General features: G+C 40.3%; 1 protein-coding gene across 1 annotated transcript in view; it reads right to left on the reverse strand.

Annotated features, from left to right (window-relative positions):
• LOC137615190 (leukocyte receptor cluster member 8 homolog) overlaps positions 1 to 22873 on the reverse strand; it is a 51121-nt gene that overhangs the window by 5740 nt on the left and 22508 nt on the right. The window contains exons 3-10 of the mRNA XM_068344833.1: positions 16944 to 18249; positions 16669 to 16786; positions 10224 to 10417; positions 9712 to 9921; positions 8753 to 9185; positions 8317 to 8484; positions 7683 to 7848; positions 7337 to 7544 (exon numbers count right to left, since the gene is read on the reverse strand). Coding sequence (XP_068200934.1) covers positions 7337 to 7544; positions 7683 to 7848; positions 8317 to 8484; positions 8753 to 9185; positions 9712 to 9921; positions 10224 to 10417; positions 16669 to 16786; positions 16944 to 18249 — 2803 coding nt within the window. The remainder of the gene's footprint in view (positions 1 to 7336; positions 7545 to 7682; positions 7849 to 8316; positions 8485 to 8752; positions 9186 to 9711; positions 9922 to 10223; positions 10418 to 16668; positions 16787 to 16943; positions 18250 to 22873) is intronic.

The following is a 22873-nucleotide window of genomic DNA, read 5'->3' on the forward strand; positions in this document are numbered from 1 at the left end:
TCAAAATTCACTCTATAGTCATTAACCAATAACTTCAACAAATCACCAAGGAATAATGGCAGGCAGGCAAGTTCCTTAGTTTGGGCCTATTATAGATTTTACTTTTATCATATATTACCCCAATTCAAAGTCAAATCATATTGCAAAACCACTACTGATGATTTTTAAAAAGTCGGCATAAAAATCACATCTAAATGTTCCTCCTGCAAAATCAGAAGAGATGATATAAGCAAATTTCTTCAAAGAAAATCACAAATGTAGGCACACAAGACGATCTTCACTTGTATGTTGATAGTAGATCAACTATAGATGAAGGCCAACTGTTTATAGGTGACCGTTTGGAAGGCTAAAAGTCAATACTTACAAAATTAAATTAAAACTTATCTAGGAAAATTTGTTTTCTTTTCAACACAGGCTCCAAGTCGGAAGTTTTGACGGTATCTTCTTTCCTCACAGAGATATCACAATACAGCAGGAATGTTTTCACTGTGGTCAATTGTTGTAACACTTTTTTTTCTTAGAGATAACATGCTTCAATTTCAGTATTTACCATACTTGAATACCTGAGATCCTCTTCATATCCTGTAACTTGAAAACTTGTTAAAAAAGGAGTAAATACAAAGACACAGGGAAGCTCTAAACAGAAACGTCGCCACAATCTACACGAAATACAGTACATTATCTGTAAAACAGGGTCTTTGGTTAGTCCACTTAATTTTGTTAGGTTTTTCCTCAGTGTTGAAATTTTCACTCTTGGATTCTTGGTTGAATATCCTCTGTACCTTTCTGTTGCTGATGGTTTACAATCCACATGTTAATCTTGCTGAAATACTTAGTCGACTTGGTGATGAACACAATTTTTTCTTTGTTTCTTCTTCAATTACCCCAACCATACTTTACATAATAAATAAAAGATTAACCCAAAATTAATCACTTTAAAATGTTATAAGAACAACAAATTTAATAATGGTAGCATCAGTTTCCAAAACTAAAAGTAAAAGGACATTTATTCAAAGATTTCCATTATGTTCAAACTGCAACAAAGGCTGAAAGGCAAAGAGTAATTATTAATTTTTTCAAAAGCCAGCTAAAAGAAATTCTACGAAACTACTGCATATGAAACATAAATTGTCCAACATGCAGAAGAATCAAAACAGAATTTCTGAAAGCTCTATAATGACTGCAAAAGTGGTTTCTCTCAAATCTCTCAAACCACTAGCAACCACTAGGAAAGCAAACAATAGGGTGGTTACTATCAAATCCAGCCAGCCACTTAGTTTGGCTAAAGTACAACGATGACAACCCACATTTTCCGAAATCAGTCAAGAGTCCAGCAGTCATCGACTTACCCAGTCTCAATGTCACGGTCAGTATGTTTACAGTATCAAACAATCGGATCTTCATGCTGAGGGCATGTAAAGATGCATAACAAAAACAGCAGTTTGTCAAACAAAAAAATTTAAGAAATTGTAACAGCAATAGCAGCCATGTGGCTGAGGAAGTGCTATGCAGTATTCATAAATGGCAAAAACAGCTTTCAGTCTAAGCTTTCAAAAATGCCATGTAGGATAATTCCAACTGAATGATTTTTATTTAAAAAAAAGATTTTCCCTATACAGAAAGGAAGAGTTTTTAAACTCTCTAGGTTCTATCAAGTCATAGATTTCTTTATGTGCAATACCCATTAGTAAGTAGCTTTTATCTCCTCACATGGTTTAAAACCTTTGAAATTTCATTTACTTTACCAAACCTGAATCAATGGTAATATCAGTGGTATATCTCCATACATCATGCCAATATACCCGTTTTAACGAAGGCATGAAACCAAATACAATTAGAATTGGTGCTTTAGTGTAATCCAAATAACAGTTTACTTGAAAAGTCAGCTCTCTGTAAACCAAAAATAATTATGCTGGGAGAACAGCCATGTTCAACAATGTACACATCATGCTGCTGTGAATACCATCATCAGTTGGAGTATGATCATGATTCCAGCAGATACGCCATTAGTGTACTGTTACTGCAACTTCATCTATTGTTCTGCTTACCTCCTCATATTGGTATGATGCCGGCTCTCTCCATCTTGGTTTAACACAGCTCCGAATATTCGCTTACCTTTGACAGCAACTTAACTCTTCGTTCAGTGATTTTGGTGGACAAGTTGTCCAGGTAGTTTCTCGCTCCATCCTGCAGTCAATTTATTGTTCTTGAAGGCCCATCTAAAACTTCTCAACCAGGAGTCTGGTCTAGTGTCTCGGCATTAAGGTGGCTGAAGATCAGGAAGCTGCAGCTTTACAATATCAAGAGGGCTTCTAATAAAATGTTGGGGCAAATGTAGAATTATTCTGTTTGTAGATGATGAGGCTGGAGTATTCCACCTTTTCGACTTCGCAAAATGAGGGAACACTGAAGTAAAGGCAACATCCCCGAGGGATTATGGAATTTTTGAAGTACTAACTGCAATGCTAATAAGGGTGCTGCCTTTTCTTTAAATCTGGGCTTCAAGGAACTGTCAACTCTCTTTTTATGGACCAGCAGATGAGCATTGAGCTTAATGGAAAAAAAATTCAAATGCTTGTATGGTTTTGAAATTGTAGAAAAAGTTTTAAAACGTTTAGAAGTTAGAAAATATCTAACATTACCTAAAAGGACTACCATACAGTTCTGGAGAAGTATGGAAACCGTGTATTCTATAGTGAGAAAACAGGCCATCTTTGAGCATTCATTATCCAGCGACTGAAGAACTTGAAAATCACTTGCAATTCAATTTCACTTTTCAATGAATATGGCTGGATAACATGGTTCAGGAGATGACTGCATTTTTCTCACAAGGGAGCAATGCTATGCCACAGGTACCCAACAGTCAACCTCTCACAAGTCAGGTTTGAATTCATTCAGACAAAAAAAAATTATTTAAAAGTTCATGTGTTGTTGCACACAGGGAGATGAACAATCATAACTGCATACAGAGTACAAGAAACTTCTGGTGTTACCAATAGAAAAATAAAACACATATGCTGGTGTGAAGAGAGCTTGGGGATGATGTAAAGTACAAAATGTACTATTATGTAATGAGGTGTAGTACAGTGATGTTAAATTTGTAGTTCATTTTCATTAACAGATAACCACCATATAGATGCTAGCTATGACATCAATTACCTTAACTAGGTATTGACCAAAAATCTCAAAGACCTTTGAGTACATTCTCTTAGCTGTCACCTACATTTGGCAATAGCAGTATACAGCGATGAATGCCACCAATGAAAGACTACTTCAAAATAAAAAATTAAATACAGAAATTGGGTTATTCTCACTTTGACTGGAAAATGTGGAAAAAAGGTCTATAGAATGTCCAGATTCCCAAGGTAACTATCCTTAGAAGGACAATGCATCAACTATCACACACTTTCGTAGAAATGGTCACAGAAAAATCAAATGCTTTATTCAGTGTATTACACACAAGTGAACTTTGGACCATAGTTTTTTTTTTTAAACTACCATTGCCAAGATTATAACAGGTTTCCGCATTACTCAAAGTGTTGTTCATCATACTGTATCTCGTTATAAAACACTTATGATACAACATAGGGAGGGACCTGCCATAAAAAATTTTCTTTTGTCAAAAAAAGACAGGAACAAAGGAAGGTGAAAGAAAATATACACGCAATATAATAGGCCTTCATCTGATCACCCGAGACTTTTTCAACCAGGATCGACATAATGAAATAACGACTGTGACAGCATTGAATGATGTCACTGACCTTTTCTATCTAAAACTTACCTAATCTTTTCTTCATCATGATAATATTTGAAGATAAGATTTGCGTATCTTGGAAAAGAATAGTACCCATACTTAAACTAAGAAGTACTACGTAAATTGCAAATTTCTGGATTAGCATTAGGACTGAATGTTGCCGATTTCTTTGTGTTTGAAAAAATTACGCTAAGAGTAATTCTGTCGATCTACAGATGCAAAGGTCAAAAGCTAGCCGTTATCCACAATTCCTTTCCAGAAAAAATATTAAAACTTTATTGCTCCATAGGATGATAGTGTCAAACTGATGATGAAAGAAATAGAAATCTTATGTAATTGAAACTATATATAACCTTGATTCCTGTTTAAGGAGATATATAGAAAAGAAGAAGTTTTTCCTACACTTAAAATCACTAAACTAATACAAAATAAGAAATGTGACACCGGGTGTTCTTTCTTAAAACGTACATTAAAATACCCCTCCAATCAACTGATACCTTTAAGTCTGCTTATTGAAAACAAACAATAAACGTGTGCAGTACTGTGAATGTTTTGAGCACATATCTGGTTTGACTGTATTTAAGGACCCTAAATAGTATTTAGAGTTAAATAACTTAAATGTAAATTTGTACTTCTGTTACTAATATTATCTATAAAGAAAATTCCTACCAGTTAATGGCATTCCCTAGTATTTTTCTTTTATAAGAAAATTAATTTCTTAGATAGAAATGCCATCGGACTGCCCTTTTCTATGAAAGGTTTCTAGTGCAAAGAAAAGGGTTACATATTTTAAAGAAATTGTAAATCAATAACTCCATAATAGGAGACATGAATGTTTCTAGACATTTATCAATGGAGAAAAAATTTAAAATAGGTTATAGCCTAATTTTTAAGCATCACTAGAAAAACCACTTCATGAATCATATGCAAAACTTATGGTTTTGGGAGTGACATTTTTAGCTCTTTGATCCAATTGAACTATCTAATATTAATAGATTTAATAAAGGTATAAAACTAGTTCAAATCTGTTGTTCAGAAAAAAACTAAAGAAATGTTTTGTACATCATTCCATATTTCTAGCCAGGATTCAGAAATTTTATAATCTCAAATAATTTTTCTTGGAAACAAACTGATAATTCAATTCTAAATTGTAGTAGTTAAGGATTTGTGTGAAAATGAAAGATATTTGTTACTTCATTACATAGTGTAAAAGTGTATGGCAGTGAATGAAAAAATAACATTATAACCTATTTGCTTTTTTGAGGAGGCAACTGAATCAGCCATTAGAAACAGGCTTAATTATAGAAATGGCATGGATACATTTCAATAGTGGAAAACACAATAGTTTCCTCAGAGACAGCTAGAATAACTGCTATTATTATATACCTCTCAAGCTTCCAGAATTATTCAAGTCACTAAGACAACACAGTAGCTCAATTCCTAAAATAACTAATACTAAAATTCCTAAGGAAAACTGTACAATTGTACCATCGCATGCTGGGACACTGAGTATTTCAGAGAATCAAAACACACCGGTCGTAAAACTAAAAAAAATCAGCCTACAATACGAATCGAATAATTACAACCAAAGGTGATACTCTTTAGAGGGGCATGACGTGCCCACAAAAATTTTCTCGCTGAGAAATACTTATGAAACCAAAAGGGCATGGAAACTTGATACATATTAAAGCATGACAGTGAGACTTTGTAAAAGCTTCCTTTGACCTTTGAAACGACAAATCTGGAATACAGTATTACAACCACAGCCTTATTATTGGCAAGATATTCCTTTCAATCTGAAATACATATTTAAGAAATTCAAAGGAACGCAGTTATACATATACCATTACCTATCAAGACCAGTAAAGAAAATCTAAAATATTAGATTTGAAACTTCCAACCACAGACCAACCTTTAAACAAGTACTACAAGATTCCAAATGGTTTATAATGGGAAAATTCCAAATGGTTTATGATCATAGGAAAATTAAGCCATCAAATGACAACTTGTAACAGCAACAAATATGAATCAAGAAAATTACTATTCAGCTGTAAAAAATTTCTCATTTAATTAATAATACTTGCCATTATTCAGCTTTTTTTTTTTTGTTTCAAATGAAAGGCAAGAATTGAAACTGAAAACATTAAAACCATGAAACCCGACTTCAAAAAAAAAAAAAAAAACCCTTTTAACTTCTCATTTTTCGAATTATCCTGATCTTGAAATCTCACAACTCTCTTCAAGAAGGGACGCCAAATTCACTCCTCTCCAACATTCAAACAAGAACCATGAACAAAACATGGGAGAAACGCATTCAAATCCAAGGCACGAAAAAAAGTCAAAGCTTCAGACTCATAGTCCTGGAGAAATAGACGACAAAACCTGAGAGTGCTTGCTATCACTTCCAAAAGACTGGGAAAAAACATTTAAATCAGTAGCAGCACTCAGATGATCTCATTTGATGGCATCATTTGCTAGGATATTGGAAATAAAAGAAAGTCATTAGTAAATTCATAGAATATTGCTAAACATTAACTAATATAGCAAACCTTACCAAGTGACTAGAAATAGCACCTCATTTAAAAATTCTATTTGATTCATTGAATCTAATAATAATCATTTCCTCAAATTACGCAGCAAATTCATCACACATACAAAAGCCAACAACAGACTTATTCGATATTTTAAATCACATACTGATTTCCTTTTTCTTTCTCATGACTAACACTAGCTCCTCCTACAATATACTGAAAATTACTAGGCAAAAGTTTTTAAAGTTTAGATCTCTCTTATTCCTTAGGAATTGCCACAAGAAAACAAAAATTGTGGGAGGTGGGACGGGTACTACGTTACCAGCAAGGACTATCTTCTTGCAACAAACAATTTAATGAAAGTATTTCATATCCAACCCTGCATACTTGGTTTCTCCATCTCTAAATTCATAATAAAACCTACATAATTGGCCTCTCCATTCATAAATTCATTATGAAACCTACATACTTGCTCTCCCCATCCATAAATTCATAATAAAACCTACATAGTTAGTACAGTATCTCCATACACAAGTTCATAATAAAACCTACATACTTGGTCTCTCCATCCATACCATTCGTATTGAATTACAGCTCTCATCAAGTGAGCATTCCCAAGCAAATGAATACACAACCACAACACAAGCTCATTTTTCAATTCACTGCCACAATAATCATATCTAATTTACCACTACAATATTTGGAAATTCTCCTTTGGAAATCACTTTAAGTACAGTATATCTTTAAAACTTATCTACTGTAAAACATAAAATCTAGAAATGTTAATATTAAAAGAAAATCATATCTCAAAAGGCTAAATGTGAAATTGTATACTTACTACATACCCCTACCTAATGTTCAACTAAAAAATTTTCCATGTAAATATTACTAGATATGCAAAGAAAGATAAAAACTTGGTAAAATAAGCTGAAAATTACTTTCACTCCAGAGAAAAAAAAATCATATCAATACACAACACCACAGTACATTTTTAAAACTTACTCTCTCCCAAACTTCTATTAACCTGATTAAAATGTCCACATATACATACACTTTGAGCATCGTCCGCAAGGCCTGTTTCCTTTCCCTCTCCGCAAACCAGTCCACAAGATACCCAGCCATTTTGGGGGCATTACGATATAAGTGGAAGAACCTGTGGTAATTCTTTAATGACCATGCTTTGCGTAGATTAAGGGCAAAGCTGATGCACTCGTCCTGCTTGTGATGCGACGTCAATCCGGCCATTAGCGCAGTGATGTCTGTTGATATAGTTAATTGCTGATTAGAGCTTGGCGACAGGATTCTTGGCAAACATTCCACAACATGTCTATACAATACAGTATATGTTAATGATTACTGTATTCAGATTACAGCAAGATTAACAGAATGAAACTTACCTAAGGTGTTTTTAGTGAAGATATAATACAACAATCTGTATGCGATGAACTCGAAAGAATTGTCTCCTCCGACCTCTGCGTAAAGTTGTTTCAGCTGACTCTGACACTGGTTGAATTCCTCATGATCGCCCTTCTCTAATGCAATCCTTGAATGGGTTTCGTATACCTATGAAAAAAAAAAAAATAAATTTTATTTTAACCAAGATAAAACCTAACTTTCTATTATTTTAGGTGTATTTTAACAACCAGCAATTACCAAGTTTTTTTTTCTTCCATTATTTTTTATAACCCAATATTACTTTACCCTTTCCGAGCTATTAACAACAGACACGTCAACTAAAAATACAGATTAGTACATACTGTATATCATATATTCAATACATGTAATAGAAAAACATGGCAATCCTATATACAGATGATCAAAAACTGATATTTTTAATGTTCCTTATTTACTATAAGACTTGCTGGGAATCTCTACATTTTATAGTGTACTACAGTATTTCTGTTTATTTTCAGCCTGATTTTTTTTTTTTTCATTATTCTATACTTTCAAGTGTGTATTGTACATTAAAAACTTGTTAATTTTCTCTACATATCTCCATCTAACAAAACTCAGCATTGATAACAATCTTACCTGTACAGTAAATGCATCTCTAATTCCTTGAACTGTCAGATCCTGTCGTAAGGCCTTCAACTGATTACAAGCATAGAAATAATCCTGGTTTCGGACCCACTGCCGCTTGATGTGCTCTAATGATTTCTTCAAAGTCTCTACTGTTCTTACAGTGTCTGGATCAGGAGCCTTTCAACAAAAAAATTTTTCTTCAGCAAAACTCAAAACAATTACATAGGTTATACAAAATTAAAGTAAATCTAGTCCAATGAATTTAAGATATAAAAAAAATCATTGGCATGGAAAAACCATACAGAAAAAAGTTAAAATAAGAGTCAATCTCTTCATGAAATACTAGAAACAAATACGAACAAGTTACCAAATAACTTTTTTTTTTCTTTTCAACCAATGAAAAAAATACATTACAAAATATAATAAAGAAAATAAAGTACCGTACCGAAGTTAAACGTAGATATTCTTTCTCAAGGGCAGTCGACGTTCCAACTATATGAATAGATGTCCAATCAATATCACCATCATCAACTGTGAAAGAAGCATTAACAGACTCAGCAATATGCAATTGCTTCTTCTTCTTAGGACCAAAAGTATTCTTGGAACCACCACCCAATGCATTCCTGGGGCCACCAAATGAATTCTTTGGACCACTATCATCCTGTTGCAAGTCAAAGCCTCTTCCTCGACCCCTTCCTCTGCCACGGCCTCTTCCCGCAGAAAATTTGCCTCCTCTATCATTGGACTGAGTCTTCTTGGCAGCACCCATAGCACTAAAACGAGCTGCCCGTTTCTCCAGACGCTCAGTGGTACGTAGATCTGCATCAAGGTGCATGAGGCCATGTTCTGAATAGAAGTGGCAGTCAGGATCAGCCCTGAAAGATAAATTAGTATCAAAAAATGAATTTCATATGCAACACTATCTATCTATATACAAAGACACTTCTTCCAATTTTGGGGGCTTGTCGACATCAAACAAATGAAAAAAAAAAAAGGGGGGGGGATCTTTCCTCTCTATGCTCCTCCCAGCCTGACTTGGGACTCAATCAAGTTCGGCTGGTAATGCTAGGGTGCCACAGCCCACCCTCCTCCGTTATCCACCACAGATGAAGCTTCATAACACTGAATCCCCTATTGCCGCTACCTCGGCGGTCATCTAAGGCGAGCGGAAGAAGCACCAGAGCCTACCAGAACTGCGTCACAATTGCTCGCTCACCATTCATTTCTATTTCTAGCATGCTCTCTTGCCTCTCTGACATCTATCCTATCACCCAGGCCTTTCCTCCCTCCCTTCACTGCCTACAAAAATTAACCACCAGACCCAAGTACCAAAAGGACAAGGACAACCATATGACAATTATCAGCAAAAGATTATGAAATATCAAAAGAAAAAAACTTACTTGGGGTTTTTTAATCTTCTTTGACAATCCCTTATCTTTCATATTCACAGGACTTCGACTTCTCTTCTTGCTGTCCAGTTTTATGAAGCCCTCAGAAGGTTCATCCATTCCCTCGGAAACCTGATCTCGCTTGTCACGCTTTCCGCGGCGGTAAGGTGGCGACCGGGACCGGGAACGAGGAGGGGATTCCATTTCCGATCTACCGTAACCCCTTCTTAGAGAGAAGTTAAATACATTACATTACATTATAACTAGAAAGCAATATTCATAATGCAATTGTAGAAAAATATTCTAAAAGTTACATACATTACACTATAATATAGAAAATATACTTTTGCAAAAAAATTATAAGAAAATAAAGGAAGTTATCAGACTATAAACCAAGTGAAAAAATTATAAAATAAAATGATACATAATCATGTAGATATTTTTTGAAAGAAATAAGGTTCGGTTATTTATTAATCATATGAACTGGTGGGGAAAATTATGAAATAAAGTACAACACACTGTAATTACCTCCCACGATTTTGACCATATGACTGCATTTCTGGTTTCTTGTTCATCCCCTTCTTATCATGTTTCATAGGCGAAGCACTTTGGGTAAAGTTATTGTCACTTGTTGAATTCCAGTTACTCTTTGTACTACTACTTTGTGATACTGTGGCATCAGTCTGACTGAAGACACTTGGAAGAGGCTCCTCATCCCAGTTCTGAAAAAATAAAAAAAATTAACAACTGTAGAGCATTATATTTCAAAAGCAATTTGTATTTTTCCTAATCATACAAAACTGAGCCTTTTTTAATAGGAGTATGCTTTCTGGGAAGCCTCCGCATCCAAAAGGCCATTGACCTCAACCCCTTCACTACGAGGCAGCAGAACTGCCCTCGAGCTACAATAGATTCACATGCTAACTTGCTCTATAATAACTTACATATTTCATTGGTTAATTCTTTTACTCTTGGTTACTCAACAGATTTTTTTAAAAGTTTGCTTTATTTTCTTATGTATTTCACTCAAAACAACCAAAATACTTTTTCCATTCATTGTGAAGTGATAATAGAATTATTTGTCATATATTTTGTATTATATATTTTTTCTAAATAATGGTAATATATTTTTTTATATAATGGTAAAGCAATTGTGATTTTGAGTGTAAAATAAAAAACATATTCAAGGAACTGACTATGTTATTTCGTAACAATTTCACGATAAATAGCCACCGAAAGATATTAAAAATAGTTGTCGTAAAATGGATTTGACCTAAATTTAATGAATATATTCACTAGTCTCCTTTGATACGAGGAGAGAGAGAGAGAGAGAGAGAGAGAGAGAGAGAGGAGAGAGAGAGAGAGAGAGAGAGAGAGAGAGAGAGAGAGAGAGAGAGAGAGAGAGAGAATTTTTAGATTTAAAATTAATTTTTGATGCTATGGTTTTGTGGGAGATGTTGGAGTGTGGTTGTTTGAGTAGCTCGTGTCGAGGAGGGAGTTCTCTAGGAAGTTCTGTCAGGAGCTGCAGAAGGTCCGGGAACCACTCTGCGTGATGCCATAGCGGAGCTACTAAGGTCATTGACCGGTCGACTGATATTCTGGTCTTGTTGAGCACCCTTCTCATCAGACAGAACGGGGGGGGGGGGAAGGCGTAAACGCCGATGTTTACCCACCGTTGTTGGAAAGCATCTTGCCAGAGTGCCTTGGGGTCCGGGACTGGGGAGCAGTACAGCGGAAGCTTGAAATTCAAGGCTGCCGCGAACGGATGCACCGTCGGGAGCCCCACAAAGTCAAGACTTTGTTGGCTACTAGACGATCCAAAGACCACTCGGTACTCACTATCTGGGATGCCCTGCTCAGACTGTCGGCGAGCACATTCCTTTTGCCCGAAATGAAGCGAGCCGATAGTGGAAACGAGTGGACTTCGGTCCATCTCAGTATCTTTACTGCAAGATGGGATAGCTGTTGTGAAAAGGTACCTCCCTGCTTGTTGATGTAAGCCAATACCGTGGTGTTGTCGCTCCTCACCACCACAGAGTGAATCGACAGATACTGTTGGAACTGTTGAAGTGCCAGACATACGGCCTTCATCTCTAGCAGGTTTATGTGGAGGCACCTTTCTGATTCTGATCATAGGCCTGAGGTCCTGTGGTTCAGGACGTGGGCACCCCACCCTTCTTTTGAGGCGTCCGAGAACAGCATCAAATCCGGGGGGGGAGGACGAGAAGATCCACTCCCTTTCGGAGGTTTTCGTCTGTTACACACCACTGAAGGTCCATCCGTACCGCAGGACCCATAGGGACCAAAACGTCCGGGGAATCGTGACCTTGATTCCACCGGGACTTGAGCCGCCATTGCAGGGATCTCATCCTGAGGCACCCATTTGGAACTAGACGGGCCAGGGAGGAAAGGTGACTGAGAAGACGTAACCATGATTGGGCTGGGAGTTCTTCTCGTCTGAGGAAAGGACCTGCGACCCTCCTCAGCCTTGCTATCCTGTCGTCTGATGGAAAGGCTTTGTGGAGATTGGTGTCCAAAATCATGCCTAGATATACCAGTCGTTGAGATGGAGGCAGAGAAGACTTCTCGAGATTTACCATGATCCCTAGATCTTGGCAAAGTCCCAGAAGCTTATCCCGGTGTCGAAGAAGGGTCGACTCCGAGTCTGACAGGATCAGCCAGTCGTCCAGATAGCAGAGGAGACGGATGCCGATCCTGTGTGCCCACGAAGAGATCAGGGTGAACACTCTGGTGAATAACTGAGGTGCTGTGGAGACCGAAACACAGCACCTTGAACTGGTAGACCTTGTTGTCTAGGCTGAATCTTAAGTACTTCCTTGAAGACGGATGGATTGGGATCTGGAAGTACGCGTCCTTCCGATCCAGTGTACACATGAAGTCTTGTGGTCTCACTGCAAGTCTGACCGTGTCTGCTGTCTCCATGCTGAACGGAGTTTGTTTGACAAACCTGTACAGAGCTGAGAGGTCGATGACTGGTCTCCAGCCTCCAGATGCCTTCTTTACAAGAAAGAGTCGACTGAAGAAGCCTGGGGAACCGTCGACGATTTCTTGGAGAGCATCCTTCTTTAGCATGGTCTCGACTTTTGCCCATAGGGCAAGCCCTTTGCCGATCCCATGGCATAGGAGCTCAACGACACTGGATTCGCTGTCAGGGGAGGTAGAGATGATGTGAACGGGACGCGACATCCCTGACTGATTACGGAAATCGTCCAGGAATCAGCCCCGAGGTGCTGCCACCTGAATGCGCAACTTTGTAGGCATCGCCCCACTGGTGGACATGCAGGGGGATTGCCAATCCTGGCGTTTGCGGCCTCGGCCACTGCCTCTAGGATTCTTGCCACCCTTGGCTTTTGGCCCTTCTTGTCTTTGACAGGAAAGGGCTGCTGCTTGGACATCGTCGTCTTTGCTGCCACTGCCAATTTCGTCGTCTTGAACGGGTGAGGTTGTTGAGGTGCTGAAGGTTTGTAGGGCTTCGTTGTGAGAGCCCTGATTGGATTTCCTCCACCTCTCAGCTTCCTGTTCCACATCTTTGGGCTCAAACAGACTCTTTCCCATAAGGGAAGAGTGTCTGAGCTTGTCGACTTCGAAGGTCGGGACCCTCGAAAGGAACCTTCCTGCCAACGCATCACATCCTTTCAAGATCGAATTGGCCCACAAGTTCGAGGCTTGGTGGGCCAGAAACTCAATGATGCGGGTGACCGAAAGGAGAAAGGTCTCCAGTGCCTTCCTGGTGCTTTCTTTGGACCGATCTTCGGATCGCAACAGGATGCCAAGAGACCTCAACCAGACGTCCAGCCACAAAGTAGCCTGCATGGCGCACTACGGGACCTTCTCCTGGCTTAGGATCTATGTCGCCGAGAAAGTCACTTGCCGGCTAGTCTCTCTCGAGAGGGATTCCTTTGATAAGCTCTTCCACAGAGTGCAACGGAAGAGCTAAGCCAGACTCCTCCATGATCTCAAAATACCTCCTCTGGTGGAGGTGGGAGGAGCTTGTTGCCAGTAGTGGAACGGCTGGAGGAGACGAGCTCGGAGAGCTGGTCGTCAACCTTATCCCTAGGCACTCTTTGCCCCTTGGGACCAGGGCAAAACCGCACTGGTCTTAGCGGCTTTCTGAGTGCCAAAGACTCGGTCCAGGACCGTGTCCTTGCCCTCACGAGGAGGAACCTCAGGGCCCTTGAACCCGTTGAGATGCCTCATCAGAGTCAAGACCTGCCAGAAGGCATGCTCTGACTCTTGCTGCTCTCCCCCTGGAGAGCTGGCAGCAAAGTCTCCCGTCCCCAAAGGCTCTACTTCGAGGGACTCTTAGAGTCCTTCGGTTCCCTCCTAGGAGGAATACGGGACTCCAACAACGAAGTCTGAGGGCTCTTCTTGCCCCAACACGGGACGATTCTCCTGCTCGAGGTGGGGTTTCTCCCATTGGTGCAGTGGGAGAAGGTCTCACCTCGGTAGAGGGCGCACGCTGGGAAAAAGCCAGGGGTCGCGCGCGAGACCGTTTAAAACACACTCACGCGCGGGCGAGACTTCATAGGGTGAGCAGGAATCAGATCGACGTGCAGGAACAAAATGAAGAGCCCGTGAGAATGTCAGCGTGCGCGCGCGTACGAGATTGTTGGACCTTGAAAATTGTCGGCGCTTGTGCGCGCAAGATGATCGTCGGCGTTTGAGCGTACTGTAAGAGGATCGTCGGCGTTTGAGCGTAAGAGGATCGTCAGCGCTTGCGCGCGTAAGAAGATCGTCAGCGCTTGCGTGCGTAAGAAGATCGTCGGCGCTTGCGCGCGAAAGAACATCGTCGGCGCTTGCGCGCGTACGAAGATCGTTGGCGAGCACGCACGCGCTAGGATGAAGGGACAGCTGACAGGACGATCAGGAACTGGGACGATCAACACTTGAAGTTCTGGTGAGCGCCTGTGCGCAAACTCAGGAATAGTCCCTGGAACATGATTCCTCTGGATGGAAGTCTCAGGAACAGCAGGAACAGTCGGCGAGCGCTTGCGCGCAGGGGATACCTGGCGCTTAAGGGACTTACAGTGTGAGAAAGCCCCTTTGCCCATTGGATAACGGGGTGCGTGGGCACCCACAGCGTCAGCAGGCAGGGACGGAGACGGCAGGTCAGCAGGTCTAGGAGATGGCGAATAAACTGCGGAGAGGTCCCGAACAGCAGGCTGGTCTAACAGGAACAATCCTCCGAAGAGGAGTCTCTATGAGTGGCCTCTCTCGCGAAAGAGAGAGGTGAACACTTCGTAGAAAAGACTAGAAGAAACTGGTGATGGCGGCCCTTAGGGCCGCTGGATCAGCAAGCTGACTTATAAGGAGCAAGTCCTTATGAGTGGCCTCCCTCGCAAACGAGAGAGGTCACAAGACTGATCCTGCAGCTGCTCAGCCCCTTGAGCATAGCTGCAGGTGCGACCGCTCAGCCCCAAGAGCATAGCCACTTGAAGTTTTCAACGCCCGGCCTTGCAACTGCTCAGCTCCTTGAGCATGGTTACAAGTGCGGTCGCTCAGCACCAAGAGCATAACCGCCCGAGGACCAGGAAAACCCATCCAGGAATTATTAAGGTATGAGAAGTTCCCCCTCTGCAGGGGAAAAAACTCACACCTGGGAAGGGAACCTCCCTCGGAAGGGAAGTTACCTACCCCTGGAGGCGAACCTCCTTAGCATTCTAAGATGATCTAAAGAGCTGACAGTTGTCACGGGAGAACTTCTAAGAGAAGGGAACACGCCCATGACGATGTCCTAAAGAGACGGCAGCACAGCAGACTCCCCAGGCACCAACAAGGCAGCTCTGCTTCGTTGGCACACTTTAGGCAAACGAAGAAAAACTGCATCGTTAACTGGGAAAATAAAATAAATAATCAGTTAACAGAAAATCCCCCGGGAGGAACTCCGAAGAGAAAACCCCGAGGGAATAGAAAACATAAGAGTTACAAATTAAGTATGCGCCCTCCTCCCCCACTGACATTCACAGAGAAGGGGGAGGGCGGAGAACTGTAACAAAAACAGAATTATAACAAAATTATAATTACTGTATGTAATAAATCTAAGAATGTTCACAAATAGTGAAAACCACTGACCCCCGAAGGGAAGTGTTCTCCAAGAATGCTGACAAGTTAAAAAAAAACAATTAGACTTCATTAAAAATAGTTGAGACAAATAAACGGAATAGCAACCCAACCCGCACGGGAAAGAAGCTTCCGTAATAGTACATAGTAGTAGTAAAAGGGTGAACGACCTCGAGTAGAGAGAGAGACCGTAGTCAATCTAAACTCCCCCGTTCCCTTCGCTGAGAATCCAAGTTCCCCGTAGGGAAGGAGGAACAGCGGAGAAAACAGATGAATGAAGAAAGTCCAGCGATGACGATTCCCCACAGCAGCCGAATTATTGGAAGCCGAAGGAACGACCGAAGGACCAAGGGAGGGGCCGCGTCCCATGACGTGAAACCGTGGCGGCCTGGTACTACGCCGGTGACGTTGTCGTACACTACACACACAGCACAAACACTGAAAAGGAAACTTACTATATTTCTATACACAAATATATACATAAACATAAAGTATGTTTATATATATATCAAGTAAAAGAAAAAGCAAGTAAAAGACAAAAAGCATTAATGGCTGCCAAAGCGAGGGTGGGACCAGACACGTCTGCCCATCACCCGAGCCAAAAGTAAAGTGAACTAGTTCACCGGTGTGTGAGGGGGGAGGGGTAGCTAGAGGGGGTAGTAAACCCTCATTAACATTCTAATGGCTCGCCATTTCAGCTACGCCGAAAGTAATACCCTATTTAAATAGCGTGGTTTGTATTTCGTTTACGGAACAAACATTATTTTATAAACTATGAATCTACCTCAGAGTATGACTGGCCTGCGTCAACAGGCCTTTAAAAAATATTTCTTCCGAGTATGTAGGCTTGTCAATTAAACTTATAGTACGTGGAAAAAAAATCTAAACATACCTTTGTCCACAAAGTACCATTGTTTGCTGCTTGGGTTAACTTTCCTTTTAGACAAATCTCAACTTGGTCCTTGTCTAGCTCTGTCACACAGCGTGCAAAACAGCGGCCAACATAAGATCTGAAGGATAGGAATACATTAGTGCATGAGAACAACAGCAGCAATAAGTATCCTGAAAAACTTCACAGTGCTTCAGAATTGATATCAATATGACACATTTGGGGAGGGGGATAAAATACCAATTCTTAAGATATATAAATGCAATACATATACTTACTTGAGTGACTCAGGCCAATCACCTCCAGCTGCATCAGTACCTCCCCTTTCCTTGGATGGCTTGGATCCCTTGGAATCTTGCTTCTTGGCTCCTTGACTGTCTGTGCGATCTGAATTTCTACTTTTGTAAGAGGATGAACTATCCGATCTTTTGTACGAGTTTTCATAACCCTTGTGTTGGCTGCTTTTATAAGATGATCCACTGTCAGAGCCGGACCCCTTATACTGACCACCCTTATATGAACTATCACTACCTTTATAATAGGGACTCTCAGCATTTTTATAGGGACTATCAGAATTTTTGTAAGAGGAACTTCCAGAACCTTTATAAGTAGAACCATCATTCTTGTAAGGTGTACCATCATAATTTTCTTTGCCTTCAAAACCCTGGCCGTAACGATTAGACCATGCATTATTAGACATAGCATTCCCCTTGCCTTTCCCAGCATTGTTACTACTATTGCTATTATACTTTTGTTTACTGCCCCTATTTGAACCATCTTCGTCATACTGATTACGTGACTGTTGTGGGTAATGTGGTGATGGCGACTGACGGTGCTGACCAGATGACTGCTTGGACCTTTGACTGGCTGAATGATGTTGGCTTCCAGAAGACTGTGGATACTGGCCAGGTGGAGGCTGATTGAAATTAGGAGGAGGCTGACAAAAGTTAGGAGGGGGCTGATTGAAGTTGGGGGGTGGCTGGCTGAAGTCAAGGGGTGGAAGTTGCATATCTTGAGTTTGTTGAGGAGTTTGTCCTTGTAATGTACTATATCCAGCAGTCTTCTTGTTTTGTGGAGTGAACTTGACAGGGGATCCAGATGTAGGACTTGAGCTGTTGCCATCAGTTGCCTCTGAAGCAGATGGGTGACTGTATGCAGCTGGGTTTGGCATGGATGGGGGACCACTTGGCCCATACCAATTACCATATACAGGATATTGATATTGGGAATAGTATGCTGGATAATCCGCAGCAGTATAGTCTGGGGTAGGATATGCCTGAGCTGGAGCAGCTGCACTTCCTGGAGATTGACTTTGCTCATCTGATGACTTCTTCTGGCTACTTGAGTCTTTCTTAGAGCTTGAATCCTTCTTTGAAGAGCTTGATTCTTTCTTCTCTGAAGAGCTAGACTTTTTTGAACTTTTATCTTTGCTCTTTTTATCTGATGAAGACGACTTCTTTTCAGAGGAAGATTTACTACCTTTCTCATCACTCTTACTCTTGTCTTTGTCTGAACTTTCTTCAGCTGGTGGAGGTGGAGGTGGTGGCGGAGAGTCCCCATGCCAGGGTACGGCCATGCAGCAGGCTGTTGATGTTAAGAAAGAAGTTATTTTCAATACAATTACTTTGCAAACAAAAATCTTACTTCTCCCAACAAATAAAAAAGTTGAATTTAAATTTTGCAGGTATTTAACAGAGAATTTTTATTTCATATTAGTTTCTACTCTTCCATCACTTGTTAATCAAAGAAACATTTCAATTCAAGATTTTTTTTTTCTAATAATTTGTTTAGCACAATACAAACTGTTACTGTATTACTTGGTTTTACTCAAGTTATTGAATTACCATATGCCATTCAGCACACAAGTGTAGCTACCAATAAGTTACACTGAGGTAGAATTTAGAGGAGGTTGGGCCGCAAGGCAGCAAGATGGAAGAAAGGGTTAGACGACAAGAGGGAAGAAGCAAAAGAGATAATGCAAAAGGATATAAAGCAGATGCAGCTTGGGCCAAAGCAACACTGCAAAGACCCGTAAGTAGTGTATACAGTGCACCACATCAAGGGGCACTTTTGGCACTAACATCCTATGGAGAAGATCTGTAGAAGACTTTCAAGCTCAGTGAATAAAATTACAGTAACAATGGAGGAGACAAGGAAGTTCAAGTGCTTAGTACAAAGATAACCTTGTAATACTACAAATTTTAAAAGTATTTTGTATTTTTCTTAACTATACAACCCAAGTCATTTCAATGGGGGTAAACTCTTGACGAACTTTTGTTCCGCCTATGTACAGTAACAGAAAAACTATAGTCCATTTCTTATAGCGAGGCATATTTGCACCGACTCGCAGCGGTGCCCTTTTAGCTCGGAAAAGTTTCCTGATCGCTGATTGGTTGGACAAGATAATTCTAACCAACCAGCGATCAGGAAATTTTTCCAAGCTAAAAGGGCCCCGCCGAGAGTCGGTGCAAATATGCCTCGCTAAAAGAAATGGACTATAGTGGCCATGGCAACAATGTACTACTTCCACCATAGCATGTCATCACTCTGTCTTTTGGTCAGGACCTGCGGAATGGTAGAACCAGGCAACATAAAATGACTGGTTTGTTTAGTTAAAAAAATACAAATTACCTTCAAAATTTGTAGTTTGTTCCCGCACAAATACCCTCGTAATTTTAAAGGGGAATCTATGTTGGGTGGGAGTCCCAATGGTAGAAAAGGGTGTATGTTTGACCCTCGGCCCAGAAAGGTCAAGCCCGGCTCTAATAAGATATACACGCATACCTTAAACCTCAAAGTGACATGAAACCGAGACATTATCCTTGCCTGACAAGCACTTTTGTTTCCCAATTTGGCCTAAAAATAAATTACCATGCATCTTACATATCGTAGGAGAAGTTTGAGATCACCCGCGCCGGCCTAAGCTAATCCTCTCTCTGACACTCAGTACTTTTTCCTACCCTAAACTCCATGCATCCTTATTCTATAGCTGCTATTACTGTATTATTACCAGTCTTAAAAATAAATTTGTAAAAATTCAGGCAATCTAATCTGAAATGCTGTGACTTGTGGTTCTTGTAGAAACCAATGCTTGTGGCTAGACTAGAGATATCATGAGCCCTAGGATAAGCCCTGGTAGACGCTTCTTCACAGGGTTTGTAGACCTCATAATAGCATCTTGCAGTTAAAAGAGAAATTGTATTTTTGGTTACTCTCCTCTCCTTTCATAGGTTGGAGACACTGGGACAACAAGATATATTCTTTATCAAATAAGAGACTGATTCTTCCAACAGGAAACACAAGTAATTCCTCCAAGTCATTAGTCACTTCTTGAGTGATTATTATTAATTGCTAAGCTACAACCCTAGTTGGAAAAGCAGGATGCTATAAGCCCAGGGGCTCCAACAAGGAAAATAGCCCAGTGAAGAAAGGAAACAAGGAAAAATAAAATATTTAAGAACATTAACATTAAAATAAATATCTCCTATATAAACTATAAAAACTTGACAAAATAAGAGAAAGAGAAATAAGATAGAATCGTGTGCCCGAATGTACCCTCAAGGAAGAGAACTTTAACCCAAGACAGTGGAAGATTGTGTTACAGAGGCTATAGCATTACCCAAACCTAGAGAACAATGGTTTGATTTTGTAGTGTCCTTCTAGAAGAGCTGCTTACCATAGCTAAAGAGTCTCTTCTACCCTTACCAAGAGGAAAGTGGCCACTGAACAATTACAGTGCAGTAACCCCTTGGGTGAAGAAGAATTGTTTGGTAATCTCAGTGTTGTCAGGTGTATGAGGACAGAATATGTAAAAGGCCAGACTATTCGGTGTGTGTGTAGGCAAAGAGAAAAAGAACCGTAACTAGAGAGAAGGATCCAATATAGTACTGACTGGCCAGTCAAAGGACCCCGTAACTCTGGCGATAGTATCTCAACGGGTGGCTGGTGCCCTGGTCAACCTATTACCAAGAGAGGTAAATCAGTTGTCACAAAAAGGTGGATTTGGGTCTTGCGGAAAGCTATAGTTGCAGCAAGCCCATGAATATCATGAGCCCTGGAGGGGCCCCAGTAGATCCTTCTCCCAAGGGCTTGAAAGCTTTCATAATACTGTGTGGTTATTGGAAAACGTTTAGGTTGCGGAAACACCTAGAATGTCATGGGCTTTGGGAAGGGCCCCAGTTGGCGCTTCTCCCAAAGATATAAGCCCTAATAATCACTTCTTGTAATGAGAAAGGGATTGTGATCTTGGACCCTTCCTTCTTGTTTTGATTAACAAGATAGGGAAGGATGGGAGGCAGCAAACAGAATAATATGCTGCCATTTTGAGTTTAAGGTAATCAAACAAGTCTTGGAACCCTAAATCATTGGAGGTTACTCTGAACTTAAGGATTCAAAGAAAAATCTGAACCAACTGTCACCTTAGCTCAGATATCACTTTCCTTTCTTCCTGAGATGCAGAAGGCTGCAAGGAGAACAACAACAACAACATTCATTCCAGTGACTGCTGCAACCCAAGGGAGGGGAAAGAAGAATAAAGGCCAGACATTCTCACTCTTATCCTAGATTGACAGCTCAACTACTTCTTAGATGCGATGTGTCATATCCTGAGAGGGAGCTAAGTTTGCTACACTCCCTGTTGAGCAGCTACCACAGGTCTTAGGATTGTTGTGGACTATTGGTAATGTCTCTGCCTGGTGATAGCCAGGCTGGGTTAGAGTCCTGCTCCAACTCACTAGTTCCTTTGGTATCTGCAACCTCACCATCCATGTAAGGAGGCGGAGCTAGGGAGAGCCTATAGGACTACCTGCTCTGAGTCATTAGCAGCCATTTAGCCTGATGATTAAAACTTCCAGCAAATGCTTTTGCTTGGATTTCTAAGTAATTACTTCAGTTCCAATGAATTAAAATAAGTAAAGGCTTTAACTAGTAGCAAATGCCAAGCGCCGATTCTTAAGCACAAGCAAATGCTTTAAGGTTAACACCAATTACCTTATTTTGTATAAATAAAACATAGCAATTGCTTAGAAAAGTTTAAGGCAGAGCATTTGGTGCTTTAAACTCTTGTGAACTGAATGTGATGGCAGTGTTACTCAAGAATCGCTGGGAAGCCATGTACATGGATAAATTATCCCAATCTGAGAATAAAATGAGAAAATATGCTCACGGGAAATGGTCTGAAAAATTTCAGTTTCCATATGCAATAGGCACAACTGATTAAACTCATACGAATTCCAAAATTTCCAACTCATAGTGAGGAATATATAAATACCTGTAGGAAAGTATTTAGAAGCAGTAATGTCCCATCCACTTTCAACTCTGTAGTGTTCACTAGCATCAATGTTAAGTGATCAGGGAGTGTACTGTACATGAGTAGGATTTTGAAAACCTCCGACATCCATAACATAATGAGTAATCTCAATGATAATAGTAATAACTTTCTTTTGGATGTGGGCGACTGGTATCCCTTACAAACTTAGTTAATGGCTCAATGAAAAGTAGAGACATTCATGAAAAGTGTCACTAAAATTAAATATTTTGCAGAGAAAGTGTGATTATTGAAAGATGTCTTAGCAGCTAGATTTTCCATTTTGCAATATGAAGTACAGTAAAGATAAATACTGCAAAAATTCCAAGACAGGATCATGTTCATGAACTTCCTCCTCTTAGGGTTTGTCAAGTCTTGGGAAGTGGCAAGCAAAGTGCAAGACAACTCCGACGACAAGAACACAATTCCCTCCACCCCAGTCCCTTGTATCAGAAAAGTGATGGCAGAATCTATCAAGAGAGAGGAGTAGGCATGTTCTGGATCATAAAACCTGTCGTCGATATAGTGCAAGGGGCTGGATCTAGTCGAGTCTAGTTAATTTCTTGAACCAGAATTTTGGGAATACTGTACATGCCATCTAAAGAAGCTCAACCAAGTTTCAACCATAGACAGCCCTCGATCCTTAAGGGGTGCCAAAGTAACATCCCCAGGGTCATCAAACTCTCAGATGAGAGCCAATACCTTGACCAAAGTCAACCCCATCTTGGGATTCTCCTATTCTGCTAGTGATGGTGGATCAATAGATGTCTTGAAACTCGTCACATTTCAAAAGAGATTTCAAAGTGTTCCTGTGACAGATATTGCTGCCTAGCGTACACCCTTTTCGGACCTAATAAAGAACTGTATAAGTCAACAAAAGAGGGATACCAATTTGAGGTTGTG

Source organism: Palaemon carinicauda, chromosome 21 (genome assembly GCF_036898095.1).
Source record: "Palaemon carinicauda isolate YSFRI2023 chromosome 21, ASM3689809v2, whole genome shotgun sequence".
NCBI classification, from domain to species: domain Eukaryota; kingdom Metazoa; phylum Arthropoda; class Malacostraca; order Decapoda; family Palaemonidae; genus Palaemon; species Palaemon carinicauda.